This window comes from Crocodylus siamensis, chromosome 2, assembly GCF_052110815.1.
Source record: "Crocodylus siamensis isolate JL-2025a chromosome 2, ASM5211081v1, whole genome shotgun sequence".
NCBI lineage: Eukaryota > Metazoa > Chordata > Crocodylia > Crocodylidae > Crocodylus > Crocodylus siamensis.
In genome coordinates this window covers 27,652,676-27,669,157 of record NC_143396.1, presented here as the reverse complement: position 1 = coordinate 27,669,157, position 16,482 = coordinate 27,652,676, and the positions used below count along the sequence as shown (strand labels likewise).

Below are 16,482 nucleotides of genomic sequence, written 5' to 3'. Positions count from 1 at the left end.
TTTCAGCCAAGCCCTCAGAGCGAGGACACATCCTATGGGTGCAGAGAACTGGGACACTATGGATAATGCTGTATTCTGAAGAGCCAGAACCCTCTGCTCTCTGCACCCATCTACTAGGCTGCAAGCTCCCCCGATTTTGACTCTGGCTTTCTCTACCCTGCATCTCATATAGCATAACAAAATGTGGATATGCTTATTGTTTTACCAGGAGAACCCGAGTAGTATAGCAGCCATATAGGACAGTATAGCAGCCAGATCATATGGTTACTATAGTATACATGGCACAGGGGGTCCAGGCATGGGCTGCATGCAGTGCCCCTCACTGAGAGCCCCACTCCCCTATGCTGCCTGTAGGGATGGTCCAGTCCACGCATTGCAAGTAGTACACACCCTGCCAACCTTGTGTGCTGCACACACACATTAAGCCCTGTGCTGGGCTGGGCTGAGCTTGGCACCACAGAAACTGCATAGGGGGTTGGTAGTGGTCCTACCTACAGACCACCCCAGAGATCCTTATCCAGCCTATGGTACCAGATGGGCTTAAAACCCATTTTAATGCAGCTGATTTCTGTAGAAAAAACCCAAACTATTATGCGGCCATTTTCTCCCCCACTACCAAGGTGAGAAGGGGATGGGAAACAGATAGACTTGAAAAAATAAAAGTGCAAATAAAAATCAAATATGGAGAAGTCTGTGAGGATCTTCCAGGAAAACATCGTAAGACAACATGGTTGTAACTACTTTCTCTCACTACTTTCTTCAGTCAATTCAAGAATGTGGCTATGCTTTGCTGTCACTGAAAGAGGATGTGGGAAGAAAAAAAAAAAAAAAAATCTCACGGTGTGAATGAGGCTGCTTAAAGTTGCATCCATTCAGTAAGAATTAGTTTATGGACTTACACCTATGAAGGGGCGCCCAGGGGCTGCTGGTTAGAATAAAGGTTTAATAATATTAACTAACTGAAAATTAATCTGTCATTTCTGTATATAAAGAAACTTTATTAAAAATATTCAGTCAAAAAACCTTTGGAAAATTAAGCAGGTACCAAATAGTAATGCTAACTCAGGAAAAAAATTGAAAACAATTTAAAGTAACGTAAACGTTTATCTGATTAATGTGTACAGTGGCAAGAATTATTATCCCTGGAACAATAATACATTTGAAATATCAGGATAAACAACATTTACTTTGAATTTACACAGATATGAACATGATATCATGGCAGCTGTTAAAAGAAAGTGAAAAAATGTATGGCTGGGGAAATTCTCCCTTGTAAGATTTTGTGAGAGCAATAAACATTTTACTTGAATCTGAGAAGTAAAATTAAATGTTACTCAAGCTGTCAACTTACTTTACTAGTTTAATGCATATTTATCTATACAGTCTGTTTCCCTTACGTTGTACGCAAAAGTGATATGCATGCATATCATTTTCATCCATTTTGATATTTGCCAAGCATGACATGTATTGTGGTTCTACCACCAATAACTACTTCATAAATTAAGTTATGTTCATGCATCCAGATAAACTGATTCAGCATCCTCTATTGACACTCTTTTTACACTTGTTGACAGAGTTTTAAAGTGACTAGTTTGGGTGGTATTTTAGATTGGGAGGCCAAAAAAGACTTACCAGCAACTGCAAAAATTTAGTTTTTGGTGCTCAGTGCAGAGCAGAATCCCAATCACAGAGACTGGTGCTAAAGCGCCTTATACTATGTATTATGAAAGGCAGAACAAAGCTGTTTTGCAGCTGTTGCTCATTTTTTAAACAATTGTGAACACCTTGTATACATTGTGGTAGAGCACTCATCTAGTAAGGGGATTACATCAGTTAAATTCCCTCTAACTTGAGGGAATTTATATCCATACCTGCCACTTCCCAGAACCATATTCTAACCACTACATACCATTCTGGACATGGCTTTGCTTCTGCATATGCATAGGGAGTTTTCAGATTGAGCAGACAGTATCTACTGAATTGCAGGTTATTTCAAGGTTGGGCAGCTGTTAGAGCAAGCTACCCCTCCTCCCTCCCATCCCCTTTACTTTTGGAGTGAGGCAGACTTTAGATGCCCAAGTCCTCTTCAAGGCACTTAAGTCTCTTCGTTTTGGATCTGGTCCAGAGCTTTTTACCCAAGACAGCCTTATGATTAAACACTGTGCACTTTTTCCATTAGAAAATACCAAAATTTCCCTCTCTATTAAAAGCAAAAAAAAAGCCGGGGGGGGAGGGGAAAGAGGAGGGCGGGGGCACAGCAATAAGCAGCTTTTGTTTCCATACATGAAATGAACTAACTGGTAATGTTTAATATCAGAGTGCAATATAGTTTTCCATTACTTATATCCAAAAAGTAAAGATCCCACAATAAGTTGCATATGTTTTTTTTAAATAAAGAGGTTTTTCCAAGAAGCAGTATGCTAAGCTATTATTGGAGAAATATGAATGCATATCAATTTTTAAACTAAACTTTCTGCTACAGCTTGCTTTTGTTACAGTGCTGGCAGAAACTGGTCATGGAGTCACTATATTTGGTCATGAAGAATTACAAGAGCACAGCATGATTTTCTGGTGACATTCACTCTTTTGAGCCAATTTATTCCAGTTATCAGCACATCAAACTTCAAGCTACTCTGGAGGCTCCTCTCAGATCCTGAACGCTCCTCAGCTATAGGTCACAATTTCATCAGAAATTAAAGTAGGCCCAGTAAATTATTAGGTAACAGTTTAGAACCTTTCTTTTAACGCATTTTAACATATGGAATATTATGCTTATACTGCTACTTCAGAATCAGCGGTTTATCAGATTCCACATGTCAATAGTTCAGCAGATATTACAGGAAGAGAAACAATACTGAAGTTCAGCCAAACTTGCCTCCTTACATTTAAATGTTTAAAAGGGTTCTGAATTGTCATTCATCACAATATTACTTTTACAACTGAGTCAAGTACAATATTTAAAATTAAAGTAACAAATATTACAAATCATTCAATTAGTAAGAATGCACCACTACCTGTATATCAGTTCCCCCTGCAATATCCAATTGCAAGGCAGCTAGGCATGGATGGATCAGGCATGAATTTTTTGAATAGATTCACATTTTGCAAATGCAGAATAGAATCTTAAAGAAGTTTGAAATAGAATGTTGCAAGTCAAAGTCCACAAAGAACCTACAGCAGTTAAAGTTGAACCAAGTTAGTTACTTCCTTGTAGAGGCAGACTTCTTGACACCTAGAAATTCAGAAAATAAGAAAGAAAAGTTTTCAGCTTGCTTTTGTAAAGAAGAATAAAAATACTCAGCATTTTGTGTCATTAGAACTATTAAAGATCTTGCAAGACAAGTGTGTTACTAAAAGGGACATGGTGAAGACAGATGTGCTCCATGTGAGGGTTTGCCATCTGTTTTAGAGTAGAACAGAATGAGCATATGCAAGCCTTCTACACTTTACTGATAGTCAGCTAATCAACCAACCACCTCTTCTGAAAGGAAAGGTCTCCTTGGATAATCCAGATGCCTTAAGCACAAGGCAGTTAATAAGAGAACTTCTTTAGTTATTTATTTTCACAGGATCACAACTTTGGGTAGTAAATTCTGGCAGCCAGGTAGGAGAACAAAATAACTATGGGAAATGGATTTCTCAAATCTGTCAGTGGGAAGCTTCTGGTTGAAGGCTGTTTCAACTATGGAAAGAGGGCTGGCTGCCTTCTAGGAAAATCTGAGACTTCTTATGATGCTTGGCAGTTTCTGAAACAACAGAATGCAGGCCAGGAAATGAGTTGGTTTAAAAGGCAAGATGTGGTCTAGGAATGGAATGCTCTGCATACAACCAAAGGGGAAAGAGACAACAATAATGGGTAGTAATGGTTGTTTCCGTTTTCCCCTGTTCCAGCACAGGCTGCCTTCAGAATTAATCCTTGCCAAGTATTCTAGACCATCATTTAGTCAAGATTCCCCAAGACCCATGCCCATCCTCAATGGTCCCTACCATTCACAGTCCAGAACACCATTTTGGTGGAGGGTGAAAAGACGAAACTCCTGCCCCCCAAAGTAGCAGAAAATGCACACTTATCTTGTCTGACATAAAATGTCAATGTTCCATAAGTTTATGGGAAAGAGGAAGAAACTACAAGTTTCTCATACTTAGATATGATATACCAGATTGGAAGTTTGAGAGAAAACAAGTACTGCATGTGGCAGAAAGCCACCTTGTTTCTCCCCAAAATCTCTGCCCTGTGACACTGTGACTAAAATCTCTGAGCTGCAACCATTTGATTAGGATGGGCCCAGCACACAGAGGACCGCACCCTCGGCCTGTCTATTTAGGTAACCTGAGCTGGCTGCATTCCTGAGGAGGGGGGAACCTGCTCCCTCTGCCAACGTGACTGGCATCAGCCACCTGGGTGAGGGGTTTCTACCTGGGGAGCTGGAATCTGCCTGGTAACAGGTGATGCATTTCAAATTGGTTGGCTGACAGCCAGCTGGGGCTGACTTCCACTGGACCAGGTGAATGAGGTCACAGGGGCTATATAGGTTGGGGGGGGGGGGGGAGGAGTCTCTCTCTCTTCAGCCATGAGGTGAAGCAGCAGCAAAGCAGGGGAGACAGAGAAGCCTCACCATCTGGACCTAGCTCTCTCTCTCACCCCAAGACTCCAGAGGAGAAACTGGAGAACTCTGGAAGATGCTTGTGAGTAAGCTACTCAATCGGATTAGATATTTAGCTGGCAGTAACACAGATGCGTAATCAAAAGGCTACCTCAGCCACACTGTTTGCTCTTTAGGATTTTTAAGATATTGCTCAGTCCTGTACCCTAGTTTCCCCTACCCCTCGTAATCAATAAAGTTCTCCTTTTTGACTGGTGTGGGAGACTTATTGAGGGGTGGGTCTAAATTACGCCTAAGAGACTCCTTAGGTCTGCGGACTAAGGGAGACTTTACTTTTTGCCCCCTTGACTTGGGGAAGTGCCCCAAGTGCCTGTACCGGGTCAAGTACCCGTCGGACTATTAGGCCTGTGTTTCCCCGAGGACACAGGGCCGAGACAGTCCCTTCTCAGGGTGGTGGCGGCGATGTTACCCCCAGACTAGCAAGTGTGCTCCGGGAGAGGGGTCGGCCAAGCATAAGGCGCCCCTAGGGAGGCATTCGGAGTCTGGAAGGTGGTCAGGCGCAGGGAGGTGGGCGGCTCAACGCAGAAGCGCCCCCTACTGGCCCGCCACACGTGGTGGCAGAGGTGGGATACGAATACCCAGCTGTTTTACCTAGGTGGGATACCTGCACCCGCCACACGTGGTGGTAGCAGTGGGATCTGAATACCCTGAAGCTTTACAGGCATAATTTGGGAAGAGTAATAGAGTCACTGAAATCCCTTGAGCAAATAATTTCTAATTTGGCATCGGGTCGACTGGATAGTGTAGATAGCCAGGATGGCGGAGCAGTACACCCAAAAGACCGTGCCTGAACTGAAAGAGCTGGTGAAAGAGAGAGGCCTTCATGTGAAGAAAGGGCTAAAGAAGGAGGAACTGATTAAATTCCTGTGTGACAATGACTCAGCCATAGAGCAACCTCCACACATGCCAACTCCTGAGTCCTCCCCAGAATCACAGCGCCACATGCCAAGTTCGCAGTTCTCAGGGAAATCAACCCCTCCGGAGGAGAGACAGGGCAAGCTCAGGTATGAGCTGGAGCTGAAAAAGACGGAGATGGAGGTCCAGCAGGAGAAGGCAAAGATGGAGATGGAGGCCCAGCGTGAGCATGTGGAGGCTCAGCTGGAGCTGAAAAGGATGGAGTGGGAGGTGAAAAGGATGGAGCGGGAGGCCCAGCATGAAGAGGCCCAGCACAAGCACACTTGTCTCCATACCTCTGTGAAGCTACGGATCCAAGCTTTTAAGGGGGGGAGGGGGGGGAGTGTGGCAGAAAGCCACCTTGTTTCTCCCCAAAATCTCTGCCCTGTGACACTGACTAAAATCTCTGAGCTGCAACCATTTGATTAGGATGGGCCCAGCACACAGGGGACCGCACCCTCGGCCTGTCTATTTAGGTAACCTGAGCTGGCTGCATTCCTGAGGAGGGGGGAACCTGCTCCCTCTGCCACCTGGGTGGGTGAGGGGTTTCTACCTGGGGAGCTGGAATCTGCCTGGTAACAGGTGATGTATTTCAAAATGGTTGGCTAACAGCCAACTGGGGCTGACTTCCACTGGACCAGGTGAATGAGGTCACAGGGGCTATATAGGCTGGGGGGGGGGGGAGGAGTCTCTCTCTCTTCAGCCATGAGGTGAAGCAGCAGCAAAGCAGGGGAGACAGAGAAGCCTTACCATCTGGACCTAGCTCTCTCTCTCACCCCAAGACTCCAGAGGAGAAACTGGAGAACTCTGGAAGATGCTTGTGAGTAAGCTACTCAATCGGATTAGATATTTAGCTGGCAGTAACACAGATGAGTAATCAAAAGGCTACCTCAGCCACACTGTTTGCTCTTTAGGATTTCTAAGATATTGCTCAGTCCTGTACCCTAGTTTCCCCTACCCCTCGTAATCAATAAAGTTCTCCTTTTTGACTGGTGTGGGAGACTTATTGAGGGGTGGGTCTAAATTACGCCTAAGAGACCCCTTAGGTCTGCGGACTAAGGGAGGACTTTACTTCTTGCCCCTTGACTTGGGGAAGTGCCCCAAGTGCCTATACTGGGTCGAGTACCCATCGGACTATTAGGCCTGTGTTTCCCCGAGGACACAGGGCCGAGACAGTCCCTTCTCGGGGTGGTGGCGGCGACGTTACCCCCAGACTAGCGAGTGTGCTCCGGGAGAGGGGTCGGCCAAGCATAAGGCTCCCCTAGGGAGGCATACGGAGTCTGGAAGGTGGTCGGGCGCAGGGAGGTGGGCGGCTCAACGCAGGAGCGCCCCCTACTGGCCTGCCACACTGCAATACTCTGTGCAATTAGTCCTTCAATGCCATATTTAGGTTTCACTGGTCAGAGTAACTTTTGGTTCAAATTTTTCTCCAAAGATACTCACATACTTAGTGTTTTAAACAAGACTACTCATTTACTCCATACCTATCAAAGCTACATTAAATTTGCAGTGCCATTTTAGTGCCATACATTTTAAATTTAATTCAGAGGCTGATAACACACCTACCTCGCTGCATTACTTTACACAGAGCCTGCTTTATTATTCCTGTTTCAAGTCCCAAACTCTTCCACTAAACTTCACACCCTTTCATTCAGCTCCTCTTTTAACCAGGCTAGAAAAACAGCATCCACTCACCTGCCTTCCACTCCTATTCATTCAGTGATCCTTGCCTAGCCACTTACTCCTCTTCTAGTCTGTTACTTTTATTCTTTCCCATACCATGCTAAGCACAAGAAACAAGGTCCCAGGATCCAACACATACACACCAACAATATCAGCATACCTGCTATTAATTTCAACCCTAGCTCAACTCCATTTTTTCCTCTCCTGAAATGTGTGTGAAGGAAAGAAGAAATTATAGCATGAGCTGCATTTTCCAAAAGGATTTTTTAAAAACCACAATCTATTTCTTTTTCATCCTTATTACAGCATAAGGCATTTGACAAATAAAACAATTATTATAATTCACAATACAGGTTTATCGGTGCACACAGATATTAGAAAGTCTGTTACCTTAAGGGAACTAACCCAGGAGTGATATAAGCATCACAACTCCCATAAATTGAGTGAACAGCAACACAGGGGTGAGAAATGACCAAACAGGCCACAATGCAACGTTGAAACTGTTAACAAGAACAAGAAGCTTCAGTTTTGTTTCCACTGTCCGATACTGTTATATCAATAAAATTTAAAAATGACTCATATAAAAGCCTTACTAAAATAAACATTTTTCTCTATACAATGAAATAGTCTTTTTTATTACCTGAAGGGCAACTATAAAAAGTCATTAATTACACATCAGTAAATTAATGCAGATAGAGGAAAGTTATTAATTACATATCAGTAAATTAAAGCAGATAGAGGGGGCAAAAAAAGTTGCCTCCAATAAAACATTTACCTACTACTTTATATAACAAATACATTGAATCTATGGTGTCAAAGCACAGCGCCCTCTCCTTAATTCAGTGATTCTCGATCAAGGTGTTGCAGCGCCCTGCCCAGTAGCTTTCCTCTTGCCTCCCTCCCTTACCAAAAGATAGCTTACCTCTGCCCAGCTACTCCTCCTCCTGCCACCCCCCGTCTCTGCCTGGCCCCTTTACAAGGAGATATGCACTGTAATAGGTTTTTTAAATGAGATGCTGCTCAATTTTACAAGACAGAGGCATGCCTGGAGTCTAAAAAAGTCAATAACGATGGCCTTAACTCTTTGCTATTCTTACTTATGTAGCATTTTTCACAAAATATTTTGTATGCACAGAGAACAGTTTAGAAAAAGCATAAAAATAGGAAAAATATATCAAGGTACTATTTTTCATATATAAATGAGAGGCTAAAGGTTTGACTTAAAAAAAGAAAATTTCTATGCTAATTTTGACCATTATCTTCCTAACCCACTCTTATTTTCAAGGTTTCCATAAAATGTGCCACAGAAGATTACTTACTGACACCGTTCGAAGACCCACGCAACAAAGCACTTTCAGTTTAGAAGATAGCTAGTCTCAAGTTGGAGAGAGTACAAATTTTTCTCCCTTTTCTTTTTTTCTGTTTTCATGTACACTTGTTTTGTAAGGAATAAAAGTTTAAGGTGTGAGCCAACATACATATGCTTATATTTTAAGATGGGTTGACTCCTTTTTCTGTTTACCAAAAAAAAAAATAAATAAATATGTTCAACATTCAGAAGAGTCATCTGTATTGGGTACTGATTGTGCTGTAAAACAGCATTTTTCAACCTGTGTGTTGTGACTCAGAAGTGGGTTGCAAGAATATATATGAAAGGGTCACAAACAAATTTAAAAAATGGATTGGTTCTCTTTTAAAGGATAAAAAGATGGGAAACCATGGCTTTTCCCCTCCATGCTGGTAGAGTTCCAGTCTGCAAAAGGCTGCTTAGCCCCCACCCCTCCACCTCAAACACTGTGAGGCTGGGGCAGGACTGGCCATCAATGTTTACAAGTGGGTCCTGGTACAAAAAAAGGTTGAGAACCACTGCTATAAACATTTTACCTAGTTCCCCACTTTGAAAATCTGAGTACAACTAAAATCATCATCTGGGGGCAGCAGAAGGGGGGTGGGGAATAAATATTAGCTATATACACCATAATTTTTAGCTTAGAAAAATCTTCAGCTATTTTTTTGTACCCTGGTAATACCGGAGGAGTGGGGGGGAAGGGATTGAGAAGCCAAAGAGGGTTTGGGGATTGAGAAGCCAAGAGGACTCAATATAGGGTTCAACTGTTACTGGCCTTGTCTCGAATCTGCAATAAGAACTTTCTGATAATAACAAGGAGTTTCCTTTTTCAAGATACAACTGTGATGTGTAAAATTCCTGTTTCAGCACTGCCTTTGTTTTCTTCATAGATTGTTTTTATAGTGACCTGGAATTTCTCTTCCTTATTGCAGTCTTAGAAGGAAGGAATTTTGTTATGTTTATGCCTTTTAAAGAGACCCAGGTCTAATGCCCTTACTAAGAGGAAGTAGTATTTAATATTCTAGAAATAACCCCACTGATTTAGAAGTCTGCCTGTAAAACAGTGATTCTCAATCTCTTTTAGACTCCAGATTCCCCTTTCTAAACTCTTCTATACAGTGCATAAAAATTGTTAGCATTTCAGGGCACAGCTCACTGGGGGAAGGTCAGAGGCCTGATCCCTGGGGCTCATAGCCCCCTCCCCCTCAGTTACAGTATTGGGACCTCCCTTACAGCCAGACTGCAGCACGGCATCCCCTGCAGCTGCAGCCACTCTGATCCAGCCCCACACCACATCAGCTGGAAACAGAGATACACAGGGCAGTTTTGCCTAGCCATGGCAGCAGTAGCAGGCACCAACACCTCTGAAAGGATCTCTAGGGTACTGTAGCACCTTGGTTGAGAACCACTGCTGTAAAAGATGGTATTACTAAAAAAAGCATAGAGGTGGCAGAATCTAAAATGAATATTAAATAAGAGAGCTCTGTAGAACTATATTAATAAAGCGAAACACATTAGAAGATGCACAAAAACACGGAGTGATTTTTTAAATTAAATATCCATTAGATACTAAATGTGAAAGCCTGTTATACATCAGGAACATTGATAAGATCTATTTAGGTCTTGATTTTTTTTTTTTTGTATTTCTGCAAAATCATAACTTACCAAATTGTTGCTGCAATAAAAGTTGCAGTTGTGACAGGTATCAATACTGGATATTTTGCATCATAGTCTTCAATTCCACAGTACCATTCAAGATATAATATGCAGTAAAAAGCAAGAGATAAACTTGCAACCAACAAACAGCTACCAATGACAAATGACCAACTGCAAATAAATAAATAAATAAAAATTAGATCCAACCAAACTTCAATCTATAGCTCTTACTAATTCAATCAAAATGACAATACAATAAAAACCCGATTTTTTTCATATAGGGCTGGCTTGCATCTCACTTATTTCCCAGCAAGTTGCTGATTTAAGAACAAGTTGCTTGAGTGGCTATCGTGTCTTAACTTCAAAGGCTGGCACTTCACTCAGATGGAACACAGCTACAGGAGGGATCCTTTGACAAAACGGCTGCAGCAAACACCTGAAACAACTCATCAGTCCTGGGCAGCTATTTGCTGAAGCTTTTTTACATAAAGGAAATTACTGAGATGTGGCTTTAAATGTTACTGTGAAAGATAAGGGAAAACATTCTGAATTAAAAAATATATATATATTCTACCAAGCAAGGACATGTGTGTATATAACTGTTACATATCCACAAGATTAAGGAAAACTGGGTAAGAATTTATGATTAAAAAAATTAAGTGACTTAAAATCTTCCTTGCACACATTATTTTTCTTTAGATTAGCTTTATATTAAAAATTCCAATCTTTGTTTTAAGACAAGTTAAAAAAAATGTAGCCACTGGTTCTTGTAATCAATAAGTTTTTTTAAATAAAGCTTTTATATTCAAAATAAAGAAATTAGTACAGTAATAAAGCTTGTTGAATAATCTCTCTATATATCTATTTTTAAAGAAAGCAGTTTTCCAGATTTCTTCACTGTAAGAGTCCAAAGAACTGATAACCTAGTCATGAAATCATAGAATAGGGCAGAAAAATAACTTCAACAGATCACTTGATCTGTTACTGCTGCCTACCTTGTTATTCTCCTTTTTGTTTAATTTCAGATATCCAAAAATCTAATCATGAAATAATCCTAACAGCCTAGTACTTCAGCCAAATTCAAGTCTCTCTTCCAGTTTAATCTCAACAGTGCAAACATATAGGAACATGCTTAACTGATGAGAGTATTTCCACTGAAGCCAATGGAATTACCCCAACCATAGTAAAGTTTGGCATCAGCATTTGCAGGAGGCCCTAGAGAACACTTACATATTGAGATTTTTCTGCCTGTGAAACCAATGGAAGTTGAGTCAATTAATGCAAATCAATACCTACAAACACATCTATTCTGTAAAATAGTAATAACATGAAAAGCCATGAAAATATATATTTTTAAATCTGTTAGATTATACCAAGTCCAGGTATTATATTTGAGTGTTTACGTGCAATTCCTGTTTTGTCGGTCTTAAAACTAGAAGCCAAAAAGCTGAAGGTGGAATCTATTCAATCATTGCAGGTTTCTCTAAGCTGCATGTACTAAAGCAATAACAAATTGAATGGACATTTAGTTTTCATTTTGGAAATCAAAGTGGAGGCCTCCACCGACCCAGGCCAGAAAATGGGGGGGGGGGGGGGTGCTGGAACACATCTCCCAGCCTGCCCCTGCGGGGGTAAAAGAGCACTCCTCCCCCATACATGGCCAGGCAGGTGCAAGTCACTGACATGCAGGGGAGAACAAAGCTACCCATCCCAGTCTCAGCCCCCACTCCCTGCCTGCCTAGCCAGCTCCATAAAAAGGACTGGGTCCTGCTGCCAAGCACAAGCCCCTGGGGCTGCCCAGCATGTCTAACTGCTGATGGTGATGGGCTCTGCCAGAACACACTGGGCGGCTCGCGTGCTTGCACTAGGCAGCAGGGCCCGATCCTGCACCATGTAGCTATTCCATTTGCCATGTACTGCAAACCCCACAGAACACCAGATGTGTCCCACCAGAACCCAGCACCAGCGGTAGCCAGCAATATGTGTCAGGAGGCCCAGGAATCTTGCATCAGGTGGCAGGGCCTAATTCTGTCCTCTACAGAGCATGCCTGCTTCTAATGCCTAGCACAAACTCCCAGTTGCCCAGCACATTTTGCCAGTTGTCACTGGTGCTGGGCTTGAGCAGGATGTGCCAGGTGGCCCAGAAGGTATGTGCCAGGTGGTGGGGTCAGGAGCACTCCACACAGAACAGGATTGGGCCTCTCTGCTCAACACAAGACCCTGGGCCTCCCAACATGTTCTACTGGAGCCCAGCAGCAACAGCAGCCAGCCAGATGTGCCAAGCAGCCCCAGGGGCTTGTGCCAGGTAAGTGAGGCCCAATCGTGTCCTCTGTGGACAACTCCCATCCCCGCTGCCTGGCACATCCTGCCAGAGCCCAGAACCAGTGGCAGCCAGTAAGACACACCAGGCAGCCCCAGGGGCTTGTGCTGGACAGGAGGGCCAATCCTTCTTTCAATGTTAGACCCCAGCTCAGGGAGCCAAGACTGGGATGGCAGGGCTTCATTCCCTTTTTCCTCCTTCATGTCAGTGATTTATGCTGGCCCAGCTGTGGGGGTGAGGAGTCACCCTGAAGCTAGGTAGACCACAGCTGAGGAAGGTCCTGGGCTGGTCAGGGGAAACCACAGAGATTGGGGCTCCCCCCACATGGACAGAGGCCAGCCAAGAAGGGAAAAGTTGGGGGGAAAAGGGGAGGGAAGAGACTCCTTTCCCCCTCCCCACAGCAGGTCAGTGGTTTGTGACAGCCTGCCCCCGGCAGGGAAGAACAGGGGTGAAAGAGACGGGCAACCCTCGGAGACCAGAGCCGGGGGCCCTGTTCTCCACCTCTCCTCCCCCTGCTGCCCTGCAGGGTTGACAGGCGCAGGCAAGACACAACTCGGAGGCATAGGCACTGCTGTTTCCACTCTGTGAGAGCCATGGGAAGGGGCTAGCTCTAGCTCAACCACAGCAGACAGCACAGCTGAGGCTAGCCTGCCTGTCCTGTGAGGGAAACTGGTATGTGGCTCCCAATGCATCTTAGGATGCTGGGTGACTGGGGCATGACCTGAATTGGAAAGAGATCTGGGACAGAAGTTCCATAGATCAGCTTAACCTAAATCAGTTCAGTCTCATACTACATCCATTTAGGTTTACCTTAAACAGGGTTCAGCCATTTTAAAACCAGATGTGCACGGAGCTTCTGTTCTGTTACAGGTTTAAACCACTTTCCTATCACTTATACCAGTTTAAGTAGAACTTCTGTCCCTAGCTGAGAAGATAACTTATGTCAATTTCTGTAAACAGACCTGAAACAGCCAATAAGAGTTTCTACACTGCAAAACAAGATATGCAGCATTTCCAAAGGGTAATGAATATGGTAACCTGGTAGTGCAGAAAAGAATTTACTACCGTCAAGATCAGTGAGTCTTATATTAAGTAGAGAAAAGCTCTCCTTTAGGTTTTGAAAAATTTACCTTTTATCTCAAGGATGGAGGTTTACTATAATTGCTATTTTAAATCTTTACGCATATTCTAAATGATACTTAAGACACGAACACAACTTTCAATGGTAATAGGCTCCCTTACCTATCTGCCTGAATGGTCTCTTTAACAGTTTTAAAAAATTCAAAATAGTAAGTCACAGCAATGGACGCTAAAATCCAGAATGCAGAGTGAATGTTAAGTCTGGGAAGTGGCTTCTCTTTTTTCTCTAGTGCTGTAGATTCTTCTGTAAACAAAGAATATTATTACACTTTTATAATGTGTCATTGGACAGAGAGACATTTTCAAACAAAACGTAACACTTAATCCTTCTAATTCATTCTTCTTGGGAGACTGATGTATTCAATATAAAAAGATGTTCTGCATTAAAGACTAAGTACCTAAAAGGCTCTGCTCATTTCCTGAAATAATATAAAAAATAAACAAGGTGTCTTTTGATAAAAACAGAAGGCATTAACAATAGGCGTAAACTCTGTTTGTGTATCTTTCCAGAAAATTAACATCTGCTTACATTACTGAAAATTGTATTTAACTACTTACAAACCCATTACTAAGAAAACATATTTAAATTTGCTATAAATGTCACAGAGGGAAAGGTAAAGCTGACTGCTCCACTTACTAATTTCTTTGCTTCCATTTTCATTAATTTCAATGTTTGCAAACTGACCTTCCCCATAGATCTTGTTCATGTTCCTACAGGTAACTGTTTTAATGTCACATGCCAAAATTAGTTATGCTAACTGTATGTATAGCAGACTACCATAAAAGAACGATTATGCAGAAATCTACCTAAACATTTTCTACTATTCTCATCATGTGAAAAGCCAAGTGTCTAGTAAACATGAGATCAACTGGAGGAACAGGTGGTTTCGAAGGCAGAAGTACATTTGCATGTGGTGCTGAAAGCTCAACTCATCAAGCCTAGAACACATATTCTGTACATATGGCAACATAAGGTAGATGGCAAGGTAGAGCGACACTTTAAAGATTAACTGGTTCAGAGAAGTACGAGTATTTTGAAAACTACGTTATTGCCCACAAAAAGCTCATGCCTGAGTCAGTCAGGTGCCACTCTGCCCTGGTTTCTGCCTGATTTGACTAACATGGCTAGCCACCATTGCCAAAATAAGAGGGAAACTGAACTAATGCGAATATTTTGTAAACTGTTTCACATTTTAAAACCTCTTTTCTTAGCACAAGGCCCCTGGTTCTAAACAGTAAGTAGCACTCAAAGTAATGAGTTATCTTCTTTGTATTTCTTCTGCAACTCACATTGAGAACCACAGTGCCAGGTTAACAAATACCAATCTCTCTCACAGAAACTGTAAAGAGGTAGGGCCGGAAGGGACCTCTAAAGGTGATCTAATCCAACCCCTGCCTGAGGCAGCATCATCCCTATCCAAACCATCTTGTACAATCATGTCCTTATGACTACGCTCAGCCCTGACAACACAACACCCTAACCTGCCACAGGTAAAGTAGGGATATCCCAGCTACCACTGTCCTTTTTCTGTAAAAGGTTCTTAATATCTGCTCAAGAGAGCCCCCATAGAGGGACTCCCTCCCCCCTGCTACACAGGAAGGCAAAAGCCCCCACTGTCCATACCAATCTGACCATGGGCTCAAATTCTTTCCTGGCCCCAAATCTGGCCACCTTGAGCAGATGAGCAACACCCTCCAGCCACGAACGTCCAGCTTTAGTCCCAGCTGAAGCACTAGCACAGCCTGGTCAAAATCCCCAAACTTGGCTACCATCCACACCTGTGGGGGAGGCCTAACAAACACCCTAGAGGGGCTTTTCCATTTCAAGGCACCTCTCAGAAAGTGCCAGCTCTCAGCTGTCACTCTTTTTGTTTGGAGTGTGAATAACACAGCAGGTTTTCCGGTGCAGGAAGACCCCCGCAAGTCTGGACGTGCTCCACTGCGAGTCCTACGTCCGAGTCCGGCCCAGATAATCCCACCCGCCCGGGAAGGGCCGCGGGACGCCCACCGCTCCCCGGCCAGCCCAGCCCAGCCCAGCCCGGAGACACCGACCGGCCGCGCCACCGCCGTCCTGAGAGGGCTGCACCAGCGCGCCGGACTCCGCCTCCTGCCGCAAGTGGCGCCGGAGCCGCAGGAAGGGGTCTCCCTCGTTCAGCGCAGCCTCCATTTTGGGCGGCCCGGAAGTGACGTGTCTTAAACGCCGGACGCATCCCTGGAGGAGAGGATAAATAGCAGTATAGCGGTTGTGTCCGTTATTGTGGAGGGGCTGTGGGGTAGGTCGGTCTCTTACTTCCCTACTCCTTCTTGTCTGTAAGTGAGGGGCCCTGATCCTCCCCGTGCCCCACTCCCGGGGCGGCCGTGCCCGGGGCGCTCCGGACAGGCAGCATTTTGTGTCGCTACAAACTGGCGCGTGTTCTCGGCCCGTCAGGGAGGGGCGGGAACAGTGCGGGGATGCGGCGACAGCTTGAAGCCTCTTTCTCTGGGTCCCAAAGGCAACCCTGTAGCGACCTGCCTGGGCCAACAGAGCCCCAGATGTCCTGTGCTGACCGAGTTAAAGAGACTTGTGCCATAAGTGATCTCCTCTGCTTATCTGTTCCCCCACCTCCGTCACTCTTTGTAAGATGCAGAGGCTATCTAGATCCTACTTGCGTCTCCCCCTTCAAGCTGGTCATAGTAACATTGATATTTCCTGGGGTGTAGATATGGGATGGTATCCAGCAGAGGTTTTTTTGCAGCTAGTTAGTTACTCTCACTTCAGAAGGTGGTTGTGGAAATCA

At 43.8% G+C, this 16,482-nt stretch overlaps 1 protein-coding gene across 1 annotated transcript; it reads right to left on the bottom strand.

Annotated features, from left to right (window-relative positions):
- Positions 1 to 977: 977 nt before the first annotated feature.
- TMEM128 (transmembrane protein 128) lies at positions 978 to 15,916 on the bottom strand. The gene is made up of 5 exons (XM_090035589.1): positions 15,758 to 15,916; positions 13,808 to 13,949; positions 10,255 to 10,416; positions 7,632 to 7,741; positions 978 to 3,232 (listed from the first exon to the last, which is right to left on the bottom strand). Exons 1-4 carry the CDS (start codon positions 15,870 to 15,872, stop codon positions 7,642 to 7,644), a joined length of 519 nt encoding a protein of 172 aa, XP_089891715.1. The 5' UTR covers positions 15,873 to 15,916; the 3' UTR covers positions 978 to 3,232; positions 7,632 to 7,641.
- Positions 15,917 to 16,482: the final 566 nt, after the last annotated feature.

What these genes read in the sequence shown, in the direction of transcription:
- TMEM128 (XM_090035589.1), bottom strand. Translation starts at nt 15,872, where the DNA reads ATGGAGGCTGCGCTGAACGAGGGAGACCCCTTCCTGCGGCTCCGGCGC. An exon ending in GGACGGCGGTGGCGCGGCCG is followed by an intron (nt 13,950 to 15,757) that starts GTCGGTGTCTCC and finishes CTTTGTTTACAG; the next exon opens with AAGAATCTACAGCACTAGAG. An exon ending in TTTATTGCAGCAACAATTTG is followed by an intron (nt 7,742 to 10,254) that starts GTAAGTTATGAT and finishes TCTTGTTAACAG; the next exon opens with TTTCAACGTTGCATTGTGGC.